Here is a 26254-nt window from a genome sequence, read left to right on the forward strand (position 1 = left end):
AGTGGGTTTGGGGGAGTACTGAGCACTGGGCTCTTGGTGGTGGAAGTTAGAGCGATGGGAGAGAAGCTGGGCTGGGAGGGGGATGAGCGGGGAGGGGCGGGGAGGATCGGAGCGGGGTGGGGAGGGGCAGGGAGGGCTCTAGGATGGGGGACATTCTGGCAGGTGAGTAGGGGCCTCACCTTGACGCTCACAGACCCCTCCACCTTTGACAGCTCCCCAAGGAGAGCGGAGAGCAAGGAGGACTTCCCTGCCCCCACTGGACCAACGACAGCCAGCAGACAGCCCTGTGGCACGGTGAGGTTTATCCTGGCAACACGGGATAGGAGACACATCCCTGGGTAAGGCCCAGCTGGAATCTGGGCAGAACTGGTGAAGCCCAGTGACTCAGCCGGGAGGTCGCTAAGAGGACATGCAGGGCAGTCCTTCGCTCTCCCAATCCTTGTCTGGCTTTGCAAGCAGCCATCCCGTCCCACGCATGTGCATGCGAACACACATGTGCACACACGTGCATGCACACCCACACACGCACACATATAAGTACACACACAATATATGCACACATCGGCATGCACGCACACACACAAATGCATGTATCTATGCAGACCACACACAGGCACAGGCACACAATGTATGCACGCATCCATGCCCACACAAGTGCACGCACACAGACTCGTGCTCTCACACACATGTATGTGCACACACACATGCACACAGGTACGCACGTGCACACACACAGTTTTATTGGGGCAGGAGGGCTTACAGGCATCGCCTGTTGCCTAGGTCACTGCAATAGGCCCCTCACTGCTCCCCTTGCTTCTCCCCTTGGCCCCTGCCTGTCATGTTCTGTAGTCCAACCTCCATCCAGGGGGCCTGTTAAAACACTCCCCTGCTGGACACCGGCCAGTGGCTCCCATTTCACTCAGGGTAAAGGCTTCTCTGTTTGTCAGCCATGCCGACTTATGTTTCAACACAAGTGGGGTGATTGTACCCCCCCCCAGGTGTCATTCGGCAATGTCTAGAAATATTTTTTGTTATCACAACGTGGGGGCAGGGATTACTGCTGTTAGGTTGGTGCAAAAGTAATTGCAGTTTCAAGGATTAAAACTAATTGCAAAAATCGCAATTACTTTTGCATCAACCTAATAGAATTTAGTGGGTAATACTGGGGGGCCTGCTAAACATCCAGCGATATACATGACAACCCCCACAACCAAGAATTATTCAGCCCCAAAGGTCAATAGTGCTGAGGTAGAGAAAACGGGGTCTAGGCGTACTCCTGCCCCAGGACCTTTGCACATGCTGTTCCCACTGCCTAGAAAGCTCTTCTCTCGAGCATTTGCAAGGCTCATTCCTTCACTTCATTATGACCTCAGTTTAAATGTCAAGCTTTCTTTCACTACACATGCCCTTCCATCGATATCACATTCTGTCCCCTCATCCTTAGTCCCCATTTGGGTGCCCCCCCAATCAGAATGTCAGCCCCAAGAGTGCAGGGCCCTTGTTTTCTTCCCTCTATCCCCAGTGCCTAGAAGAGGCCCTGGCACAAAGCAACTGGTCGATAAATACTATGAAGTGAGTGAATGACAATCGATACAGATACTGCCCACGGTGTTTTAGTTCCCTTCACAGGAAGTTTGGGGGTTGGCTGGGGTTTTCTGCTACAAAGACCCAGCCAAAGAGTGAGGGGATGGAGGTGACAATGACCTAGGGACTGACACAGGAGGGAGAGAAGTGGGCATGGCTGATGAGTCTCTGCTTCGAGGCTCTTCTTGGCCAGGCCGCCCTCGTGTGGCCTTGACCAACCTGGGAAGCAGCGGGGTGTGTCCTCCCTCATAGGGAGGCTCAGGTGTCCCATTCCCCCATCTGCAGAAGCTCTTGCTTTCCCAGGACTCTCTCTGCCAGGGCCGATCCCGGGCGTCTCCCCTGAGAACAGCAGCCCAGGCTCGCCCGCCCGCCAGTCCCACGCTGGAAACCCACCCCATCTCTCACATAGGAAATGGCGGGTGCCTTGCGCATTTTCTCCCTGACAACAGGAAGGTAGGTAGTTACCAGGGCAGCTCTTCTGTACCTGTGCAGGCAGGGTGGGCTCTCCCGGGACCACGCGAAGGTGCCATCTTGTACACGGATGCAAGCCCCCCTGGCAGCTGCAGGGCATAAAAGGCCAGTTACGCCAGACACTCCTGGTTGGGCCTCCTCATCCCAGAGACACCCCCACCCCAGGCTCTGCCCCCAGAGACAGCAGGAAATCTCTCCTACGGAGCTTGTGTGTGACTCTGGAGCGGTCACATTCTCTCCCTGTGGGATGGTTTCATAAGTCAGGGGTCCACAAACCACAGCCCAGGGGCCAGATCACACCTGCTATATATTTTTATAAATAAAGTTTTATTGGAACTCTTCCCTCATGGTTTTTTGTGTTTTTTTTTTTTTAATGGCTGCTTTCACGTTGCAACGGCAGAGGTGAGCAGTTGCGACACAGACCACGTGGCCTGCAAAGCCCAAAATATGTGCCATCTGGTCCTTTACAGAAAAGTTACTGGGCTTCTGATATATTTATCATCTGATCTGGGACTTTGGAGAGTGAAGGGAGTGTTTTCAATTTCACAGGGACAGCAGGTGACCAGGGACACGGGTCTGTCTCTCTGTGTCTCCGGGTCTCAGATATTTTATCTGTATAATGAGGGAGCAACCAGGTCGGTGGTTTTGGACCTTGGAGCACATTTAGAATCACCTGGCAAGAGTTTTTAAAACACAAAACCCTCCCTGGCTCAGACCAAACCCCCCAAATCAGAATCTCTGTGGGCTGAGACCTGAGCATCTTCTGTCCAATGAGCAGTTGACACCCACTGGACTGGATAGTCTCTAGGGGAGGGTTGCGGATAAAAGGCAAGATTCTAGTTAAAATGGAATTTCAGATAACCGAGCACTTTTTTAATCCCACGTATGGCATGGGATATACTTACACTCCAAAAATTATTCTCTGTGACTCTGAAATTCAAATTTAACTGGGAGTCCTGTGTTTTTATTTGTGCATCTGGCTACCCTTCTCTGGGGCTGGTCCCTTCTTAACAGTCTGGAGTGTGGGGAGTCTGCCCTGTTTCCCCGTCTAGAATGTGGGTGGTGCAGGGCAGACGAGGTCATCACTGTACAGTGCACTTTGAACTGTGTTGGCACATGGGAAGCATCCAGTCCACACTGGCTGTGGTGTTTGTATTAATCTCATTGTCATACACCTTTGGAAAAAGAGTAGGGACAGGGGAGAGCGAGGCAGGTGACCAGTTGTGTCAAACTCGTGGCTCAAAGAAGACCCAGGGGTCCCTGGCCCAGGGTCCTTGGGGTCCTCCAGTGGGGACAAACGCACAGTAACCATGGACCCTAAGAGATCGATGGAGCAGCTCCTGAGATCTGGGCTTGCTGGCTCTTGGGACAATCCTGCCAGAGGTGGGACATGGCAGTGGGAAGGAAGTCAGTGGTGTTACTGCCCAGGACACACAGAGGCAGAGCTGGAACTTGAACCCAGTGCCCAGTTCTGAATGCCCACAACACACTGATTCAGCTGAACAAAGCTGTGCCCAGCTGAAAATATGCCAGAGCTTTGGTAGCCTCAGAAACACCAATGTGGGTTGATTTAAAGGGCTCTTTGCTGGCTTCCATGGTTCTTTTTTCTAGAAATATTTCTAATCATAACTAAAATGCACGGAACGCTGATTTTGTGCAGGGCCCTGCTCTCAGAGTGGTACTTAAACGGATTCATTTAACCCTCACAACAGCCCTAAGCTGCGGTGCTGGGAAGACCATCATGCCCATTTTGCAGATGGGGACACTGAGGCTCAGAGATAAAGTTCTGCCTGGGGCTGTCCAATGCCGCAGGCTACACTTTCAGCCACCATTCGGCTGTTTTCTAGGTAAGCAGGTTGAGGATGCCTCAGTTACAAGGGAAGGGTCTCAGCCCCATGATGGGTCACCCTCCCCCTGCAGCAGTTCAGTTAGATCACTAGATCCACAGGTGTAGGGTTAGAAATGGGACAGAGCAGGGTAGCCTGGCTAACTCGAGCTCAGTGAGTCTCATCATACAATGGTGCTCATCTCTCCGGTTTTATTTCCTAGCTTTATGAACACGTTGCCAGGCTCATCTCCCTGGACCTACCCAGAAGGGTAAGAGGCTGGTCTGTTAGCATGGTCACTGCTGTACATGAGAGCACAGTGGCACACAGTAGGTGCCCATGAGTAGCCACCGAATGACTGGCAGAAAGCAGTATCACGGTGCCTGTTTCCAAGTGACATGGCCAACAGAGTGGTCTGCACAAGCCTTCCCGCTGCCGGCAGCTCCCCAGCTGGGACCCTGGCATCCCTTCAGTGGGCAGTGGCGTGGGGGTCCCCTGCCACACCCCTCCTGCTGAACTTAGCACTCACCGCATCTGGAAGAACGGACGTCCAGAACAGCCCCAGGGTCAACTTCTTCCAGGCAGAGGAAGTCAGTCAGACGGCCAAAGGACACCCGGGCCTGGGGAACCAAAGCCCCAGGTCACCGGATCGGAAGAGCAGAAAAAGAACTCAGGCTTCGGGTGCTGGGCGCCTCAACATGGTGAGGAAGCTTCCTATCTGCCAAGCTCTGCTCAGTCGCCAGGCATTAGTACAAAGCTTTTTAGGTGACAGAAAACCAGGCACACGAAGGTGGTGACAATGCCGTGATGGAGACCTGCCACCTCCTCGCTCCTAATGAGCATAACTGGCGCCATCCAGCTGCCATTCTGCAGGCCAGACCCTGGAAGAGGACGGTGGCCTTTCCAACCGGGTCATCAGGCCACGATCACGAATGGTCCCAAACTTGGCCCACCAGGGGGCGCCCTCTCTGCTCCCGACTCCAAACCTATCTTTGGTAGCGGAGGAGGCAGCCCCGTAAATAGGGACGGTTCAACTAGGCGAATGCTTTCTCGTTTTCATCATGCCCAAGGTGGCACGAGGCACACGTAACGTGAGTAGAGACAATAAAGGAAAAGAAATAAGATAAAATTGCTTTGTATAACAAGGGAACCGGAATGAACTCTTGCATGTGGAATGAAGTGCTGCTGGATTGGGGAGGCTGAGTATTTGGAGGGTGTCCGCTGACGACTTCTGATTTCTGCTGTAGCCTCATTTCCTGCTGTTTCATTTTCTCCTTCTCACTCTCGCCCTCTCTCCTCCTCCTCTGCTGAGGGTGGTGGATGGAGACCTGGCACAGCCTGCTACACCCCTGCAAAGCTCCTGCCAGCTGGCCTCCCCTCCCCCTGCCTCACCTGGACCACGGAGTGGATGGAAAAAGGCAGGAAAGCCTGGGCCTTGTTGAGGATGTTGAGAACCGTGAGCGTCACGAAGGCTTTCTCGGCGTCCATGGCATTCTCCTCGGCCACCAGAGTATGCACAGCAAACACCACCAGTGCCACCTGGGTGAGACACGGGGTGACATGAGCCGCCGAGTGTGGCCAGGGAAGCCTGAGCCAGCTGTGGAACCTCCAGGGGTCCGTGTGCCCCCCGCCCGCCCACTTCAGCCCTCAAATTCAGCTATTCATGAAGGGAGGCACTTGTGGCCCCGCTGTCGGGATCAGAAATGCTCGGTTCCAGGCATTGGGGGACACCCCAGTTGTCCATCTTGGTAGCATTTTTGTGGTTCTAAACGTGGGTGGGACTTGTGATTCCAGAATCCCTTGGAAGCTGACCAGTGATTCTATTTGGGGAGCCCTCATGTTCTAAGCGATGGTTCTTGCGATTCTGAGTGTTCATTGCGTCTGTGACGTCTGGTGTCATAGCAGATGGCCCCTGGAATTCTAGGTCCTTCTGGAAACAGTGCTTAAGGCCACTTGTCACCAGCCTTGAATGTTTTATGACGAGTCTGGATTTTATTCTTGGACGGAGCGGTGAGTCATTGTAGGTTTATTTGCAATGGCACAACGGCAGTCAAAGCTGCGTTTTACAAGGCTAATCTGGCAGGAATTTGTGAACTCAATCATAGAAAGACAGGACGTGCACTGTGCCCAGTGGGGTGGGCCTCAGCGAATGTGGGGTTCCAGCTCTGCAGCTTCCTGCACCTGTCGCCAAGTCCCCACGGCAGTAGAAGCAGCAGTTCTAGACACCCGGAGCTTTCAGAGGAACGACAGACCTTACCAGCCACTGCCAGGTTCAGGGCAGTGATGAAAGTGATTGGCTAACTCAGCAGAAAGCAGGAGCCCCTGAGAGCGAGCAGGGTCCAGGAAGGCTGCGGTTTGATGGACAGGGTGATCTGCAAAGCTCCGCCCACCTCATGCCCCCACCCCCAGCATGCTGTCCCCCAGTCCCCGCTCTGCTGGGAGACCAGGGGGAACGCACCAGAAACGTGGACACTTGAAAGGACACCAGGGACACAGAGAAAAGGAGGCCGGAGGTCCTCAAGGCGCCTAGCTCCTGGCCCCGGACGCGCAGGACTCTCTCTAGAAAGGCTCTCTCCCAGCCGTGGCACTTGACTGTCCTCATGTTCCTCAGGGTGCAGCTGGTGAGCCGTGCCCGGGAATCCTTGTGTCTCATCTGCTCTTCCTGGGACCGGAGGGAAGGGGTGGCAAAGGACAGGGACACGTCTAGAGTTGGCCTTCCCTGTAACCGCCACACCCCCTTCAGCAAATTGTGCTGATTCTGTTTCCAAAGCAGGCCCCACGGGGCTGCCTCTCAGCATGTCCGTCCCCACAGCCCTGGCCCAAGACACTGTCATCTCCGCCTGGACGACTGCAGGCGCCGCTTCCCATTCTTCTGCCCTCTGCTTCTGCCCTCATCACGGGGAGGATGTGTCCTAACAAAAGGAAGCCCCCAAAGTGCAGGGAACAGAGAAGGCGCCCTGACCCAACAGGGTGTGGTGCCATCAGGAAGGCTTCCTGGCGGCGGGGGTGATGCCCGGGCCACGTCAGAAATGATGTGGAGGTGCTGAGCATGCAGAGAAGGGGTGGATGGGGGGTGGGGACGATGGAGGGGACAGCACGACGGGGAGGACATCCCGTGTGGTCAGAGGAGGGTGTGTACAGGCCTACGACACAGAGGTGGGCTGCATCACGCTGGGACTTGGAGGTGAGGCAGAGGAGTTGGGGGCCCCCCATGTTTCTCGGTGGAGGGGCATCGTCAGAGGGGCAGCTGCGTGGAGAGTGTGTGGAGAGGCGGCCAGCCAGGAGGCTGGAGAGACAGTGCATGCAAGAGACCTTCTTCTCTCCCTGCTTCCCTCCCTCAGGATTTACTGAGCAACTTCTATGCACCAAGCACGATTCTAAGAGCTGAGCCTGTATCAGTGAGCATCCCTACCCCTGAGAAGCTTTCATTCTAACTAGAAAAAGAGAGTCAGTGGAAGAGCCAGGTACGTCCTATGGCAGGTTAGACGGTGACAGGTGCTATGGAATAGAACAGCACAGGCAAAGGAGCTGAGCTGCAGGAGGGGAGGGGAAACTGCCCAGACTTCAGGGAGGAGGGAGGGAGACGGGGTGTCTGGGGTGAGGGGGTTCCAGGCAGAGGGAACAGCCAGTGCAAAGGCCGCGAGGTGGAGCTGGGCTGGTTTGAGGCTCACAGGGAGAGCAGAGGGGGGTGTGCAGTGAGCAAGGAGAGACGGGTAGGAGGTGACGAGGCCACATCACAGTGGGCAAGTGGCCACTGCAGGGTCTTCACTTTGATACTGAGAGACATGTGAGGGATGACACCTGTCTGGTTTTCACAGGCGTCCTCTGGCTGGTGTGTGAAGAGGCCAGGGTTGCGGGTGAGGGCAGAAGTGAGAACTCGGGGTCCCTGCAGTGATCCAGGTGAGAGACAGTGGGGCTTGGGGAGCCTGGGGTGAGAAGGGTCAACAGTTCTGGATGCATTTAGAAGCTGAGACCAACCCAGTTAGCTGACGGATGGGGTGTGAGAAAAAGGCGTCAGAACTGACCCACGGTTGGCATGTGGCCTGAATGTTGGAGGGATGGAGCTGCCATCCATCACGGTGGAGGGACGTGGGGCACAGGACTGAGTGACTGGAAGGGCTCACACCACACAGGCAAAGCCCTCCCTTCCCACCTCCCTGCAGGCTCGCGTCCCCGTTTCCCCTGGCATGTTCCCTTCTGCCAGATGCCAAACCTGATGGTGGTTCCTCTTCTTGGTGATGAAGAAATTCAGAGGAAGGAGGCTCACGAAGACAGCAATGGCGGTGAGGGCAGAAGGTCCTAGAAGCTGAGACAGAGGAGAAGAAGTCACGAGACACCCCAGGAGCCCAGCTGGAGACGCCGAGGGATTTGGTCAGTACCAGGGGTTGGGGTGGGAGGCTCAGACTTGGTTCCTAAGGCCAGGGGGGTGTCAGGGAGTCTGATGAGGGCAGCCACTGGTTCATGGGACCAGGACTCCCATGGGGCAGACCCTGAAGGAGAAGGGGACGCCTGCTGAAGATGGAGACCTACATTAGGGAGTGGAAATGACACACTTCACACATGGGCGGGGGTTATCTATTCAGGACAAGTCCTGCGTCTAGACGGGTGGGGCACGGGGGTGTGCCTGCCAGAACGGTGAAATCAGATCTCTGGAATCAGGACCTGGGTTCAAATCCCGACTCGGACACTTATTTGTGTGGCCTTGGGCAAGTGACGTACCCTTCCTAAGCTGCAGTTTCCTCATCTGTTAAATGAAAATGGAACTGTTCCCACAGCCTAAAATAATTGCTTGTGTCACACAATCAATTCTCCTAGTCTTCGTTTCACCCTTGACAAAGGTTGCCAGATTTAACAAATAAACGTATAGGACACCCTCCCAGTTAAATTTCAGATAAACAGTAAATAAGTTTTTAGTATGTCGTGTGGAATATTTGGGACATTCTTACACGAAGAAATTATTCAATTTATCTTGAATTCATATTTAATTGGATATCCTGGCAGCACCCTCCCTCCCGCCTCCCCTCCCCCGCCCCAAGACACACACACACATACACACACACACACACACACACACACTCACACACCAGTTTTGTGACTTTGGGACAGTTGAGTTCCCTTTACACTCTGGTTTCTTTGTCTGTAAAATGTGGAGGTAGGAGGGGGGCTTGGGGTAAATGATTTTTAAGTGACTGTGACTTTTTGAGATGCCTTCTGAGGTCATTTGGGCCCCTCCAGTCTGTGAGCCTGACTTTCTCCTGTCAGCCAAAATCAGTTTTCCAATCTCCTTGACAACCGAGCAAGCCAGTTTGTTTCATTTATGCAGCAATGGCGCCACCCAGTGGCTAAATAGAGAAGTGCCCAGAAGGCAAATAACCTGCCGTCCCAGCGAGGGTTGGGAAAACAGTCAAAAAAATATCAACAGGTTAAACTCTCTCTGGAAAAATGGCATCATTTCACACAAATGCTACAAATGCTAACTATAGCAACCCCGATGGCCAGGATCTCAGGGTGACCCTCCAATGTTAAGGACCCTCCGCCAAGAGGCCAGGAAAGGGATGGGTGTGTCCTGCAGATTCTCTTGGGTCAGGGGTAGGCCGGCTCAGCTGCCCTGCATTTCCCCCAGTGTCTGTCCTTCCTTCCTCTCTCCCTCCCATAGCAGCTAACATGTATGCACTGCACGTCAGGAACTGTCTGAAGCGCCCTACGTGTACTTGCTGAGCACCTACTGTGCGCAACATCCCACAATACAAGGTACCAGGTGCGAAAGGGCCCCGGGCCCCGGCCCTGCAGGTGGGGGATGGGTGTGGAGCGGAGGAACGATAAGATAATACCACGCACTAGTGGGCACTTTGGAGTGTTCCACACTCGCTCTCAGTCGTATGCCATCGACACACCCAGCCAGGGGCCTGCGAGCTATGGCTGGGCTCGTCAGCCAGATCCCTCCCCCTGCCATTTGTTCAACCAAAAATGTTGAATTTGTAAATGGTTGAAGAAAGTCAAAAGAAGGAGATTGTTTCGTGACATGAAAATTATGTGAAATTCCAATTTCAATGTCCATAAATAGTTTGGTTGGAACACCGCCACGTCCATCTGACTTGTCTGTGGTCACTTTTGCAACAGAAGACCAGGGTTGGGTAGTTTTGATGGAGACTGTATGGCCCCCATGTCTAAAGTGTTTACCATCTGGTCCTCTGCAGAAATGTGTGAGCCTGGCACCCACCCCTGGGGCAGAGTTGGTGTAAAATCTTCCACCTTCACCATAATTAACAAAAGGAGCAAATACCTACGTGGCACAGCTGCGTGCCAGACACCCCTCTAAATGCTTTCCAGGCATTGGCTCACTTCACAGGTCAACAGCAGGGCAGGGGAAGTATTGGTAATTATGGTCCTTACCTGACATACGAGGAAAACGGAAAACAGCGCCCAGACTTAGTTACTTGGGCGAGGTTTTAGGTGATAACGAGCAGGTGGCAAAATGCAGTCCCACTCCAAAGTCTATGATTTTATTTAAAAAAAGAAAGAAAAGAAAATCCTACACCACAAACTAGACGGGAGTCACAAAAAGCTCTGATTTTTTTTTCTTTTTTGGCCGCATGATCCCTTTATAGCTTTTTAAAAACTAGGCAGCAAATTCTTTCCCCTAAAATGTTCTGTTTTCTTTGTTGGTGCTGCTGGTGCCCTGGTGTCACTGGTAACTTCTAACAGGTTTAATGTGTCTACCAGGTACCCCGCTAGTACACACCCAAGAGTGTCAGTGTCATCATTTTACAGACGAGGAAACTGAGGCCTAGAGGAGGTAAGCCCCCTGCCCGAGGTCAAGTGAAGGTCACCCTTGTCTCAAATGTTGCCCATGATATCAGCCCACAGGGTGCAGATGGAGACGGGATCAAGGGAGGAAGTCGGGGGGTAGGATTCAGCTCCCACCCAGCTCCCTCCACCCAGCACACCTGCCACAGGTAAATAAAGCAGACGATGATCCAGACGAGCGGCAGCCACAGCCCATTGAGGAAGACGACGCTCTCGGTTACCCTCTGCACATCCACAGACACCAGATTGACTACGTCCCCAACTGCGCTGGTCTTTCTGGAGCCGCTGGACAGAGCCAGGACCTGGGCAGTGCAGGAGGAAGGAGACCCGAGTCAGACCTGAGTCAGAGGGAAGCACAGGGCGAGGGGTGGAAGGGGGCAGGGAGGCCCAAGGCGTGGGGGAAGCAAGGGCTCAGCAGCCCAGCAGGCCTGGGGCGAAGCGTTGCTGGCCTTGCTCATTGAGGCAGGTTTCTTTACCTCCTGAGCCTCGATGCACGCATCTGTAAAGTGGGCTAATCAAAATTTCCTAGGCCAACCTCCCAAGGCCATTGTGAGAATCCAGGGAGGTGACAAAAGTGAGAATACTCAGAAGTCCCTGAAGCACTGGCGTAATGACAGTTAATCCCATGACACACAGAAGCCTTGGGTTCGGGATGATGGTCAGTCGTTCGTTCGCCCAGTGCTTGCTACGTCGCAGGCCCGGTGCTCAGTGAACAGCTTTGTCACTTTCTGCGATGAGCACGTGGCACGACCATATGGAGCAGGTACTGCCCTATTTCCTTCAATCTAAAACGCCATGAAGGAAACCTTCTCCGTTTTTATATCATTCAGGAAAAAAAAAATCAATGCCAATTAAAGTAAGACACTTCTTGATTTCAGGAGTATTAAAGTGAGACTAGACTCAATGAAACGCAGAATTACTACTCCCATTTTACAGCTACGGAAACTGAGGCACAGAGGAATCCACAAACTTGCCGAAAGGCTCAGTAAGTGGCTAGGCCAGGGTCGGAATCCAGGATGACTGAAGCACCACACGGGCTCAACAGGGTGTTAGATGGACCCCTGCAGGCACTGAATGGGCCACTCAGACATCTACCTGGTTCTCTAGCAGCCCCAAATCTGCCCTAATCCTGGGGTCACAGTGGACCCCTTCCAGCCTGTTGAATATTAAGTCCTACTAGAAGTGAGGCGGTGAAGGAATGAGCCGGGAATGACTGAGTGTAGACATTCTCCAAAAAAAGAAATCTTGAAATCTTTATTGAGCACATACTGTGTGCCTCGGCCTGAGCTGAGTACTGAGAATACAGCTGTGAACCACACAGGCAGGCAGGGGCCTTGGTCTGCTGGGAGTGAAGTTTGAGGGGGGAACAAAATTAAAGGCTCACGTAGTTCATTCTGTAATGGTAATTCTGATCAGTGCTATGAAGAAGTGTTTTTAAAATACAGATTTTACTATTATTCAGGTATGACAAGGCCCATAGATCAGGAGACGGTTGTCACTGACAAGACAGCTTTTATACTCACAGGTCTCAAGAGCAGGGGCTCTCCACGTGATGGAGGAGCCGCTCGGGGAAGCACCAGGGTTGGGCAGAGAGAGGAATGGGGGGACAGTGAGCCAGAGCCTGTACGGTGGTTTTCACAGGATGGAGGGTCAGGCAGGGTAAGCAGGTTTAGGGTGGGCTTGTTTCAGTAATTCCAGCAGGCTCTGGGGCACAGGACTGTCCCTAGTTGTCTGGCCCTGAGGGGATTAGGGCAGGGGACAGGGGCCCAGAGTGGGAGAGGCCCCCAAAGCAGGGGTTGGGGATGGGCTCTGGATTGGCTGGTTTGCACATGAAAGATTTGCTCTCAGGTGAGTCATGTACTATCTCTAGGCATTAGCTAGCCCAGGAGGGACAGTCCCTCCTGGGTCAGTAAAGCCCCAGATGTCAAAGCCCCAGATGTGGCAAAGAAGATGACACGGTTAATACAGAAGCAGCCCGAGAGTAGAGCGGAGGGCCTGACCTTATCCGGAGATGAAGGCTTCCCTAAGGGCGGGGTGTGGGGAGAGCAATGCCCTCAGGCCGCCCCCTTTGCTCCTCTCCTCCCCCAGGTGACAGCTCAGGTGTGAGCAAAAGAGACTCACACGGGACAGAATCACTTTGGCTTATGTGCTCCAGACCCCACAGGAACCAATAGCTCTTACAGCAACAGTCTCAGGGGTTTCGCTTCCAGGGTCCCAGCAAGGGGCCAAGAGTCACTGCACAGAGAGAAGCCCAGAGCTATGGCTTCCCACCAGGGGTTCACAGTTCCCCGACAGAACTTCCAGCCCAGATGCAATTTACCAGTGGGTCAGGGGTCATTTTTCCCGTAAGCAGTGTTGCCTGGCAACATAACTGACCGTCCACCTTTATCTGGTTTCCGCACAGCCCAAAGGTGAGCCCTTTATCCTCAAGGGGGATGAATGGGAGTTAACTGCATGAGGAGTAGAGGAAAGGGTGTCCAGGCAGTGGGAACAGCAAGTGCAAAGGTGCTGAGGTGGGACGGTGCTTGGCGTGTTTGTGGCTGGACCAGGGTGAGCAAGAGAGGAGGAGGTGTGTAATGTGACAAGGCTGGAGAGCTCCCAGGGTCATATCACGCAGGGCCTTATGGAAATAACCAAGGAGGTGAGAGTGCAGTTGGTGCAAGCAACTGTGAAAGAAGTAACGAGTGATGTATTCTCGAGCACCCGCGATATTAACAATTCAGTGACGTGAGCCTTCCTGGGTGGATGTAAATCGGGACAGGATGGAGAGAAGGGAAAGGCCCACGTCTCTCCCCAGGCCTCACCTTTCTGTACACCAGGCCAGTGATGGCTGTTCGCAGCCTCATCTGCAGCACTTTGAGTCTGTACATGTGCTGTTGCTCGAACAGCGTTTGCAGGCAGGCGGCGAGAAACATCAGTACCGCGAGGAGATAGCCCTTCCAGGCGGGGGTCTTGGGGTCGCCGATAAACTCCAGAAAAAGGCTTGTGGGAGAGGGAGGGAGAAGGTATGGCTGGTGAGACAAGGTTCCCACAGGTGGCAGATTTTTTTTTTTTTTGCAAAAAAAATGTCTGTAATTATTTCCCCCACTACCCACGCTTGTTTCCAACGTGACTTGTGGCTCCTTCCATCAAGAGGTGGAGTTTTTATCCCCACCTGTGAGGGGCTGAATCGGGTCCCCACAAAATTCATATGTTGAAATCTGAACCCCCCAGTCCCTCAGAATGTAATGTATTTGGAGGTGGGGCTTTCAAAGAGGCAAACGGGTTCAAATGAGGCCATTTGTCCAATCTGGCTAGTGTCTGTGTTAGAAGAGGAAATGTGGACAGACACAGAGATACAAGAGGTACACATACGCAGAGAGACCACGTGAGGGCACAGTGAGAAGATGGCTGTCTGCAAGCCAGGAGAGGGGCCTCAGAAGAAACCAGCCCTGCCGGCGCCTTGATCTGGGACTTGCGGCCTCCAGAACCGTGAGAAAATAAATGTCTGTTGGTGAAGCCACCCAGTCGATAGCACTTTGTTATCGCAGCCTGAGCAAACGAATCCACTCCACCTTGAATGTGGGCTGACTGTGCAATCAGCTTTGGCCAACCAAACACAGTGGAGGTGAAACTGTGTCAGTCTCGGGCCCAGGCCTCAAGAGAAAAATGCACCTTTTGCTTTATGTCTGAGGAGCCTGCAAGGGTCCATGTGGGACTCCACCCCCAAATGGCCATGTGCATGAGCGGGAACTAGCCTTTTGGAGGATGAGATGCCGCGTGGAGCAGAGATAAGCTGTCTCGGCGGAGACCATCTGGGCCTAGTGCCCAGCCAGCCCCACAGCTGACCCCAGACAAGAAGAGAAGAACCGCCCAGCTGAGCCCAGTCCGAACTGCTGACCCATATTCTCAAAAGGAAATAACTGGTTTTAAGCCCCTCACTTTGGGGTGTTTTGTTTTACAGCAAAAGCTAACTCTCAGTCCGGTTAGCGTTCACTCCTCTCTCCCTGAGCTCGGTCACTTTCTCATTTATTTTTGTCCTTCCTCAGCACCCTTTCATCGCCCCTCCAGTGCCCTGAGCACCAGACGTCTAGGCAGAGGCAAGAGAGCTGAAGTCCCCCGGCCCTGGAAAGACACCATGAAGGGACCGCCAACCATAGCAAAGCACCCAAGGCCTGAACCCACCTGAGAAGCTTGGGGACCGTGAACCTGAAAGCGTCGCTGATAACAAGGCTCAGTGTCCCCAGGAGGAAGGTGGAGTGGAACACTTGCCAGATGGCTTTCAGCAGTAGGCCCCTCTTGCTCCCTTCTTGCTGTAAGAAGGCCTCGGTCTCTGAGGCTGCCCCGCCACGGCTTCCTTTCCTTTTCAGTGCCGTTGCCTTGCAGGTGTGCCTTGGGGACAGGAGGAAGTACTTCCTTACCCTGAATGCTGTATCCCCTCAGGTCCGTAGGTTGAAATCCTAAGCTCCAATGCAATGGTGTTAGGAGGTGAGGCCGTTGGGAAGTGATTAGGTCCCAAGGATGGAGCCCCCCTGAAGGGGATTAGTGCCCTTATAAAAGACACCCCAGCGAGCTGCCTTGTCCCTTCTGCCGTGTGAGGGCACAGAGACAAGATGGCCATGTAGGAACCGGGCAGTGGGCCCTCACCAGACACCAGTGCCTTCATCTTGGACTTCCAGGCTCCAGAACTGTGAGAGATACATTTGTTGTTTATAAGCTACTCAGTCTATAGTATTTAGTTACTGCAGCCATAACGGACTAAGACAGTCCTTTAGGTGGCAGCTGAGCTGCTGGCAGCAGGATCCACCATTACAGGGTTTGTTCCCAGCAAGGGGATGGGCGAGCACGGCTCCAGCCCCGATCCCTCACCTGTTTTTCCTTATCACCCAGAGGACCCACTTATGAGACAAACAGGCAGGGCAGGAGTGGGGCAGGCAGGAGGGCCCCTAAGGCCTCATGGAAGGTGATGGAAATGCATAGGCGTTGAGCACCTACTATGTGCCAGTCACTCCTTAGTCCTCCTAAGAACCTGGTAAACCAGGTGTTATCCCCATTTCACAGATGAGGAAACTAAGGCCCAGAAGGTGACCTCGTCCAAGGGCACACAGCTGAAAAGTAAAAACGGATTTGATCCCGGCTCTGCCTCCCGGCACTTTGTGGTCCAATACACAGCCCTCCATTCTCCCACAACCAGCCAGCCCATAAGTGGTTTACAATCAGGCTGATATCTGTAGGCCTGGTACTCCCAGTCTGTATGAAACAATAGATGGGCGCTCAGGCAGCCTTGAAACAATAAGATCCCTGGCCCTTGGTCATAACCAGGGGCCACAGAGAGAGCTAGGGTGAGGGAGGGTGAGAAGGGAGGGGGAAGCCAGAGGACCTTTCCTGAGGCAGATCAGTCCTTGGTCAGAGGAAGAGGCTGGCAGTGATGCAGCTGCTGGCAGCCCGGTTGCTGTGTGGCCTTGGGCAGACTGCTTCCTTCTCTGTGCCTCTGTGTCTTCATGTATGAAAGGATGGGACTGGTCCCACTCTCTGAGTCCTTTCCAATTCTGACAGGTTCTGGGGTTATCATTAATTTCAAGTCCATTTACAGAGCTGGGACCCGGGACAACCTTTTACATGCATGGGCATATTGACTCCTCTGGACCTCCCTGCCTGGTGGGTATCGTGAGCTCCCCGCTTTACGTAGGACGAGACTGAGGCTCAGAGAGGTGGTGACAGCTGCCTGAAGTCACACAGCAAAGACAGAGTAGGGATAAGAGCCCAGATCTCAATTCATGGTTAACATCATACCTCTTTGTGGCCCTTATTTCCCAGCAAAAAGAAAAAGAGAAAAACCTTGGTGAGCGTGGGTGGCCAGACTCTTACTGACAAGGTCAAAGCCTTGCCCCTCATCCCTGGCCTGGCTTGTTGTTTGGTTTGGCTTCTCAGAGGATTGTGGCTTGGCCTCTGTCACTGACCTACGCATGGCTGGCTGGTCACAGACATTTTGGTATTTGGGTCTCGAATGCCAAAGGGATGTCACCTCCTTGCAGAGGTATTCCTGACCACCCTTCCCCATTGGGTCCCATTGTTTAATCCATTGCCTTTGCAGCCATGCTCACTCTCTCCAACTCTTTCCTTATTTGTTTCGTTACAAGTCCAGGTGGGGAGACTTTTTGCTTGTATTTTCCCCAGCGCTTAGTCCAGCTCCTGAATGTAGTAGGTGCTCAATAAATACTTGCCAAATGAATGGGGAGAAAATAGATTATGTGTGTTGTACGCAAAGGGCCTAACAGCAGTGCCTAGTACATAATGTTATAAAGATTTGTGGAAGGAAGGAAGGAAGGGAGGGAGGGAGGAACGAAGGAAGGAAGGGGGAAAGGGAGGAAGGGAGGGAGGAAGCAGGCAACTTGGTTTAGTGGATGGAACCTGGCCTTGGAACCAGGAGACCGAGTTTCAGATGCCTGCTCTGTACCCTCTCCACTGAGCCTCAGTGTTTCCATCTGTAAAATGGGATAGGCGAAGAGATGACTGTGAAGGCCTTTCTAGCTGGATGTTTTGCTCTATTCCGGCTGCTCACCCCAGAATTGAGTCCCAGTTCTCAGCCTGCAGGCTCTGTAGCAAACTCTCTCCTTTTCAGTGAGTCTCTCTTTCCATCAAGGAAAGTCTCTAGACTGGTGTCTAGTCTTTGGTCTCTGGACCAAAGACCATTTAGTGCAGAACTCGCATATGACCACAAGGCAAGGCAGGGGGTGGGGGAGGCCGGGTGTAAGTTGGGGGACGCAAAAGGGAGGGGTGGAGACTGTGGCAAACCAAAAAGCACATGTCCTGTCTAATGGGGCTCTGCCAGTCTACTGCCAGCATTGCCAGTCTACTTCAAGAGAGATCAGAATTCCAGATTTTTATGTGACATCTCTAACGTGTTCAATGTTGGCAACTTATTAAAAAAAACAAGACAAGACAAGAAACCCCAAAAAACAAGAACAACATAATACCATGTGGGAAGCATACCTTGGGAACCTGACTCGGCCAGCAGGGGCCTGGTCTGTGACCTCTCAGGATGACATGCGCTCCCTTCCCCCCAAAGTTGCAAAATATTTCAGAAACAAAACCAAAGTTCTCTCTGTGTATAATCAGTCAGCTCAGAGAATGACTGCACTGGGTCTTTGTGTAAGCAAGCCTTCCTCCTTTTTCTCTGCCCACTGTGTATGGATTCCCAGGCTGTTCTGGAGAATGTTTCCAACTGTTAGTTCCAGGGTTGGGTGACTATCTTTCTCATGCCGGCCGAGGAGCCCAGAACTGGGAACGAGTGGATGAGGACCTCCTGTTCTGAATGAACTCTGCCACTCAAAAGTAATTTAAGAGTGACGGGGAAGGTCAACAAGATATGCCGTGGGTGAGAGAGAGAACTGCTGCTTTGATTTGCTCATATTACTCAGACCTTTTGGAGAAACATACCTCCTTCCTTTCGGGAGCAGCCCCTTCCCTCCCTTTGTGGCTCTGAAGGGACCACGGATCATGGGACCGACCTCCTGGCCATGGGAGTGGCCCCTGAGAGGCACATGACTTGAGCCAGCCAATCAGAGGCTTTCCTTGGGATTTTCAATGGGGAAGCTAGGGGACAGAGGCTCTCTCATTCTGCGGGAGTTGCTGAACTGGCATGTTATAGGACAGGTTTTAGGAGGAGACCAATACACAGATAACAGAGCTAAGTTAACTTTTGTCTGTACCCTGAAACACCAAGGTCTGGTGAAGTTAAGGAACTTGTCCAAGGTCATCCACTACTCAATGACAGGGCTGCTTTTAACCCCAGGTTTAATTGATGTGGACAGTTCATTTCTCTAGAACAAGGGCTCCCAAACTGCTTCCTCAAACTCTAAGGGCCCCACAGAAGTTTCCAGAGATGTCACAAAGGGCAAGACTGAGGCAGGGTGGTCAGGACTGGAACGAGCTTGAAATCCTCTGGGTAAGGGATATTGTTTGAGATTTTACCATTTTCGAGGACTTCGCTAAGTTCTTTTCTAAATTCATTTTTTTCATCTCCCACAGGCTATGAGCTAGGGGCTAATGCCATCCCCATTGAACAGATAAGAAAACTGAGGCCCAGGAAATGAATCACTCACATGACATAATAGTGAGTAGTCGCCTGCATGTATGGACCATCCCCCAACTCTCCACCCCCAGTCCTCAAATATCCCTTCTGTTTCCTGCCGGCCATTCCACCATTGGATTTTCCTTCTGGGGACCTTGAGGAAACCCCACTTTGTCAGTCTCCTTTGGGAACCTGCAAAGCACTCTGGGAGGAAATGCACCTTGAGCCCGACTAGTTAATGCTTAGTGAGATCAGCTGTGAGGAAGGGAGGTGGAGCCCAGGGTAGAGTAGCGTCGGGGATTGAATTGGGGGCCAAATGATGAGCTTCGTTGACCGGACATCGGGCTGAGCTCCCCACCACTGCACACTCACCGCTGGGCCGCACTGCGGTTTCTTGTCCACTCCCTTTCAAGCTGGGAAACGAGTTCTTCTGAGGTGTTTTCTCTCCCAAGCGACCAGAGGTCTGTGGGTCTCAGTGGCCTCCGATAGCCCCTCCAGACCAGCCTGTAAAAGAGGGATAACCAGGGCAAGCTCCTCCTGCCTTCTGCTCCTGCAAAGTCCTGGCCTGGGAACTGTGGGACCCTGGGTAAGTCACCTTACCTCTCTGCATCTTTGCTGGCCAGTTGGTAAAAGGAAAGCAATGAATTGAAGTGCACCTAACATTTGTGGGGCACTTCTCAGTTTATAAAGATCTCATTTAATTCTCACATGAACCTATATGGTAGGTTACTATTGACCCATTTTATATATGAGGAAGCAAAGAGAGGCTCGGAGATATCAAATGACTTAACCAAAGGACAGTCTGTGTGGCAAGGGAAATAAATCTCCCCAGAAGTCAGAAATCCAGTGCTGAAAACTACCTTTACATGGGAAACCTGAACTCCTTCTTCAGTTTTAAATGTCCTCACTCTCCTTGTTCACTGCTCCAGCCAGGGGCCTCAGGACCTTTGCATATGCTGTCACTCTGCTCAAAACTCATTTCCTCCACTCCTCACCTGGTCACTTCTTACTTGTCTTTCACCTTGAATTAGACGGGATTTCCTTAGAAACCCACTAGATGATCCCCCCAGTCCAGAAAGATTCCTCTATTATAAGATCCAATGGTTCCCTGAGCTTTTCTTTATAACACTTGTTTCGATTATGATTATTTACTTTTTTGGTCTGATTATTTATTTAGTGTCTTTCTCCTCCATTGGAGCGTCAGTTCCACGGGGGCAAAGACAGTGCTTGCCTTTATCCTTGTCTCCTGGCACAGGGCACACATGAAGCCACATATCAACTCTGTGACCTTGGGCAAATCACTTCCCATCAAAGGACCTCAATGTTCTTTCTCACCTTAAAATGAATGTTCCTCAGTGTATGGGACTCCTATATAATATGACTGCAGTTGGCACATTGTTGGAGGAGGACATCAAGAGGAAGTGACTAAGGGTTGACCCCCACAGCTGGACCCAGGCATCCTAACCCCTCTCCTGTCTGAGGAATGTGCACTCTGCCCGCCATTCCTGCAGTAGGAGCTGTTTCAAGGACGCAGCCCTGAGAGAGGAAGGTGTCATGAGACCATCTGGATGGCACACGTGACTGAACCCAGTTAAGGCCTCTGTATAAACTATTACGATTCTGGCGGGAAGGTTTGGAGACCTCCTCGTCTTGCAGTGACCAAGACAAGCGTTGTAGGTAAGTTCCTTTGCTTGTTAAAACCGCCACCGACCATTCTGGAGTGACCTGCCTTTTCCGCCTCTCTTTGCTCTCCGGGTACTGGGCCAGTTTGCGAACCAACACACATACGCAGGAAACTAATTACTATAGTTCCACAGGGGGAGAATTATTTTCTTTTCAGATCTCTCTAATCTTTCTAATGCCACCAAGGAGATGGTCTCATTTGGTGCTAAGATTTTCCAAGTTCCCTTTCTTCACACAGAACAAACTCAGGCAAGCAACCGTCTGATCTAGGAATTATTAACATTGCTTGGATTTCACTGAAATTCGGTTTGGAGTTCTCTGTGGCAATCTATGGATTTTTCTAATTTGGCAGTGATAAAGTTTCCTTTTTAAAAAAGTAGGAAAAGTGAGTTGATTTAAAGAAAAAAACATCAAGCATGTAGCATAAGAGGGATACCCTAATAAGGCAAATGCTTGAAGAATGGTCCATAAATGCCTACGTTAGGGAAACAGAGGGCTAGATCTGTTTTCTTCTAGCACCTCTATGTTCCTGCCACCAATTCCACACCCTCAAGCATCCTATTTTCATCTATTTAACAACTGCTTTATATAATTCTCATTATGGGTCAGATCCTGTTCTAAGTGCTTCTATATACAACCTGTATCTCATTTAATCCTCACAACCTTATGAGGCAGATGCTATTATCATCCTGATTTTACAGGTGCAGAGACTGAGGCACAGAGAGGTTAAGTAGCTTGCCCAAGGTAACACAGCCGGGAAGTGGTGGGACTAGGATTTAAACCTAGGTGCTACAGAGCTCTGACTGCAGGGTGGTCAGGAAGGGGTGCGGTAGGTGGGCACACCCTCTGCGCATGGTGTGCTGATCCTGGGGAAACATCTGTCTTCTCCACCAGCCTGGGAGCCTCTGGGTGATCAAGATTTGGTGTTTACCTCCTCATCCCTGGTACACAGCACATAGTAGGTACTTATTAAATGTTGGTGGAATGAATGAAGCTGAGCCTGAGATATGATTTTATTGAGCACCTACTATGTATAAGCCCTAAGCACGTAATATTGAATGAAGGTAGAGTTGTTCCCATTTTATAGAGGGGGAACCAAGACTCTGAAGGTTTGTGATATGGCTGGCTAAGAGACAGAGTCAGGATTCAAACCCAGATCTCACTCTGGGTTTGAGTGGGCTGTGTATGATGGACACACTGAAATCTAAGAGGGAAGCGCTGAGGCTGGAATGGAGAAAGCCAGCTGACCTTGAGGGGGAGCTGATGAGGGAAGAGCTGTAGTGACGACTCAGGGCAGCAAATGCAGGGAGGACGGGGGAGGCACCACCCCACCCCCTTCCCGGATACTTTACTTACCCAGAAACCCACCAGAACATGGCTTTGGAGGGGAAGGAGGCCCCAGCCTCTGGACATGGATTCTGTAAAAACAAAAGATGGGGCAGAGGGAGGACTCAGTCTCACATTCTATGGCCAGTATGTGGCAAGGGGAACCAAGGGCAGGAAGGGGAACCAAGGGCAGGAAGACAGGATGAACTGACCATGAGTTTAGCACCAACAGCGTACACCGAGGTGCCCTGACTACTTGTCAGAGGTGGACACCAATGGGCGTGGTGCTTCCTAGCAGGCAAGGCAAAAAGGGATTGGGCCATAAGACTAACAGTAGCTACAATTTAAGAACGAACAGTTTCCCAGAAGAAAAACTATTATTAATACTGAGACCAGGAAGTTCTCAAAGCAAGGACCAGGACATACACAACCTTCTCAACAATATCCTTCAGTGAAAGTGGTAAGAAGGTGGAGAGGGCTCTGTCCTGAGATTTTGCCAGCTGCTCCAGAAAAATTGCACAGATCTACACTCTTCCCCAATAGGACACACGAGTGCCCATTTCACCACATCTCTGTCATCACAGCTTGTTATCCATTTTTAATATTTTTTCTGCCATTCTTATTTTTAAAAAGTCCCATTACAGTTTTAACTTGATGATTCAAGCAGTGGAGCATTTTTTTCCAGATGATCTCAGATTAACAGTCTGTTCCTCAGAGAATTCTTTCCTGATTTCACAGATTAATTCAATGTAGGTTTACAACCTATTGTAAATGCTCATGGATCATGAAGTTCTCCTGCAGAGCATGTGCCCCAGTTATACTTTTCCATGCGTTTGTGTAATTATGTGATTAATGTCTGGTTCCCCTACTGGGCTGTTAGCTGCATGATGACAGGAACTACATCTGCTTGTTCACCATAGATTCTTAGCTCCTAGCTGGGGCACAGAACAGGAGTTGGCAATCTAAGGCCCCGGGGGCCAAATTCAGCCCATTGCCTATCTGTGCAAATAAGTTTTATTGGAATACATCCATATTCCTTTGTTGACATACTGTCGGGCTGCTTTTGTGCCATAGCAGCAGAGCTGAGTAGGCACAGAGATCATACGGCCCACAAAACCTAAAATATTTTCTATCTTGCTCTGGACAGAAAAAGTTGGCCAACCGTGGCATAGAGTAGCCATGCAGTACACATACTGCTGAATGACGGAGTGAATAAAACATTAAAGGCCTACAACTTCCTCCAGGCACATGGGGAGACTGAGAACGGAAGTGGAACAGGGACCAGGGAGGCAATGGATTGGAGACATGGCAACTTACAGACTGCTGAGGGTCTTTAGGGAATAAGGGGGCTCGATCAGCCAGGCAGGACAGCACAAACTGTGCCACCACCAGAGACAAACACAGGTAGGTTGACAGGTGCCGGAAAGGGTCACTCTGGAAATCCTGCAGGAGAGAAGGCAGAAGTGGCAGGGGGTCTAAGCAGGCAGAGTGATGAAGTCAATTGGGGTAACCACCTTTCATGAATGAATCAATGGAGGGTTTGTAAAAACCTGTCCTGGAGAACAGAATGGTGTTTCTCTGTCTTCTCCTCTTAGAAGCAGGATGCAGTAACTAATTGGCTCCAGAAACAATGCTCTGAATGAAGCCTGCTGCAAACATTTTCTCAATCAGAGGTCTTAGGTGAATGTCTATGCAAGTTGTTTTCAACGGGGGGTGATTTTGCCCCCCCGGGAACACATGGCAATGTCTGTAGGCATTTGGGGTGACCATACTGGGGAGGTGCTACTGGCCTGTACTGGGTGGCAGGCAGGGATGCTTTTCAACATCCTACATCCTACAATACACAGCATGGCTCCCCCACTGAAAAGAGAATTATGTCCAGAGTGCTGAGGTTGAGAAACCCTGGTCTAGGCTATGTATTTTTCTCTTAGTAGATAAAACGATCGCTAACGTAAAAGTGCTGCTGTACAGGTTGAGACAGGGAAATAAGGGTGGGTGTGCAAAATGAGTGTATAAATATATATGCATGGGAGCACAAGTGAGGGTGAGAAAAGGTGAGATGGGGGAATGTGCATGTATATAGCGGAAGTGCATGTTGGAGGAGGTCATTGAGAGGACACGATCTCCGGTTGACCCTAGCGCTGGCCCCGGGCAATCTGAGGCTCCCTCTTCTGTCTGAGAAATGTGCCCTCTACCCGCCATTCCTCCAATGGGAGCTGTTTCAGTGAGGCAGCCCTAAGAGAAGAAGGTGGCATGAGACCATCTGGAGGTACACGTGACTGAACCCCTTAAGGCCTCTGAATAAACTGTTACGATTCTGGCGGGAAGGTTTGGAGACCTCCTCGCCTTGCAGGGACCAAGACAAGCGTCGTAGGTAAGTTCCTTTGCATGTTAAAACCACCAGCGACCATTCTGGAACGACCTGCCTCTTCCGCCTGTCTCTTTCCCCTCCCTTTGCTCTTTGGTATGGAGCCTGCTTGGAATTTCAGGCGGGAATTCTGACCTCGCAAACCCACGGTGTGTCTGCACGCAGGCAGTGTGTGTGCGCTGGGGGAGTGTGGGATGTTTGTGCCCGAGCCGTGTGAGAGAGCTTGAAGCTGGAGCCACAGCTGGGTGGCAGCAAGTGTGAATGGACCTGTGCAGGTGTGTGTGTGTGTGTGTGTGTGTGTGTGTGAAATGTTTTGGAGTCTGTGGTTGTGTGACGCATAAATGGGGGCATACAAGTATGTGTCTGGGATGCAAGTCAAGTGAGTGACTTGAGTTTGCGAGACAATGGGAAAGTGTGTCGACAAAATTGAGTGGGACATGGCTATTTCGAGGGGAGAGTGCGCTTGGGTGTCGCTAGAGTTTAAGCAACGGTGTGTGTGTCTGTCTCGGTGTAGAGAACCACCTAGAGAACCACCGGTGTGTGGAAAGGGGAGGAGGAAGAATGGGACCGGAGGCCTGAAGCTGCCTATTGGTTTCCCCAGGTGGCCCAAGCCCCACTTACCCCTTGTGAGGCCTGCTGGGTGGCGCTGGTAGCTGGTAAGAGAGAGCAGAGCAGCCAGTACCCAAACAGCACCCCAGACGCCTGGACCCCCTTCTTCCTCTCAGCGTGGATCAGGAACACTGCGAAGGTCTGCACAGGGTCAGGCCACGCCCTTAAAGTGGGGGAGGGGAGGGGGAGAGGAAGGGTGGGGGAGAGAGAGAGGGAGCCCCACTCTGCCCCACACCCTCACCAGGGCAGGAAAAGCGGCAGCCAGGAGCAAGCCAGCCAGCCTGGGGACTTCGTTACCATTGTGGTGAGCCACACGGTGGGGTGAATGAGGAATTCTGGGGCCTGGGGCGCCCCCTGCTGGATCCTCCAAAGAGTGACAGAGACGCTGGAGGTGCACAGGATTATGAGGGCTAACCCAAACACCTGGGGAGACAGGCTTAGATAAGATGGTGGCAAAATGGACAGTGACCCCGTGTCCCAGGGGACAGTGGCTCTGGATGGGGCACTGTCCCGTCCCAATGTCATAATTTAACGGTGCCAATGTGGAAGATGTGGAAGAAACAGCAGTGACGGGACATCACTGCAGATCTATCTATCTGGACCTGTAACCGTCCTATAAATAATGCACCACAAGGCCACCAAGCCACCCCAGTGGGTGGAGCTCAATAGTGCACAGGAGAGAAACTTCAGAGGACACCCACCGGGTGAAAAAATTGTACTCTCTTCAAGTCTCTTTCAATCCCTACTGTTAAATCAAGGAGAAACTCTGTTGAGACCAGGGTGTCTCTAGGCCTTCTCTCAGATGACTTGGTCTCTCTTTTGCACGTCAGTTAATCAAAGCCGGGGTCACACTACCACCCACAGGCTGAGTTTTGTATCACCTGTGAGCTAAGAATGGTTATGACACTTGCCAATCGTTGAACGAAACTCAAAAAAAGCACAGTATATCATGATGCGTGAAAATGACAGGAAATTCCACTTTCAGGGACTATAAATATTCATTTATTTATTTTTTGTGCCTGTTTGTTTACTGTGGTCTGTGGCTGCTTTCCTGCCGCAGTGGCAGAACTAAGTGGCAGAGACCCCTGACCCAAATAGGTACTCAAATAGGTACTATTTGGCTCTTTAAGGAAGAATGCATCAATCCCTGGAGAGATGGTGAGCGATAGGATAAAACTTAACAAGGTGGTATGGGAAAGAATAGACCTCGGAGGGCAATTCTTGTAGAAGTTTGGAGAAGGGGGTGGTTGGGCGGATTTAGAATGCCAGTGTTTTTCTAACTCACTAAAAGAAATACCTACCAAGTTTAAGAACTGTTGTTTAGTACTACCAGGGGTGGGGGTGACATAAACATCCATGCCTAACCGTTAAAAATGTAACAGGTTTTTCCTAGCATGTTCCTAAAATTACTTTGCATATCCCAGGAGTATACACTGCACCTTAGCAGCGTGCCAGGTTATGGGGGCCGTACACTGTCCAGGAACGCATGAGTGTCAGGATGTGTGTGTTGATGGATTTTCATTATTA

General features: G+C 51.6%; 1 protein-coding gene across 1 annotated transcript in view; it reads right to left on the bottom strand.

The window, feature by feature from the left end:
• The window catches only part of ABCC6 (ATP binding cassette subfamily C member 6), a 48672-nt gene that overhangs the window by 20744 nt on the left and 1674 nt on the right, over positions 1-26254 (bottom strand). The window contains exons 3-16 of the mRNA XM_033101158.1: positions 25025-25150; positions 24740-24868; positions 23068-23193; positions 21781-21842; positions 19114-19245; positions 14853-15059; positions 13493-13670; positions 10829-10990; positions 8095-8187; positions 6340-6543; positions 5274-5420; positions 4411-4501; positions 2069-2144; positions 180-306 (exon numbers count right to left, since the gene is read on the bottom strand). Of these exons, the coding sequence (XP_032957049.1) occupies positions 180-306; positions 2069-2144; positions 4411-4501; positions 5274-5420; positions 6340-6543; positions 8095-8187; positions 10829-10990; positions 13493-13670; positions 14853-15059; positions 19114-19245; positions 21781-21842; positions 23068-23193; positions 24740-24868; positions 25025-25150 (1860 nt within the window). The remainder of the gene's footprint in view (positions 1-179; positions 307-2068; positions 2145-4410; positions 4502-5273; positions 5421-6339; positions 6544-8094; positions 8188-10828; positions 10991-13492; positions 13671-14852; positions 15060-19113; positions 19246-21780; positions 21843-23067; positions 23194-24739; positions 24869-25024; positions 25151-26254) is intronic.

This window comes from Rhinolophus ferrumequinum (assembly GCF_004115265.2).
Source record: "Rhinolophus ferrumequinum isolate MPI-CBG mRhiFer1 chromosome 15 unlocalized genomic scaffold, mRhiFer1_v1.p scaffold_54_arrow_ctg1_1, whole genome shotgun sequence".
In the NCBI taxonomy this organism is placed as follows: Eukaryota; Metazoa; Chordata; class Mammalia; order Chiroptera; family Rhinolophidae; genus Rhinolophus; species Rhinolophus ferrumequinum.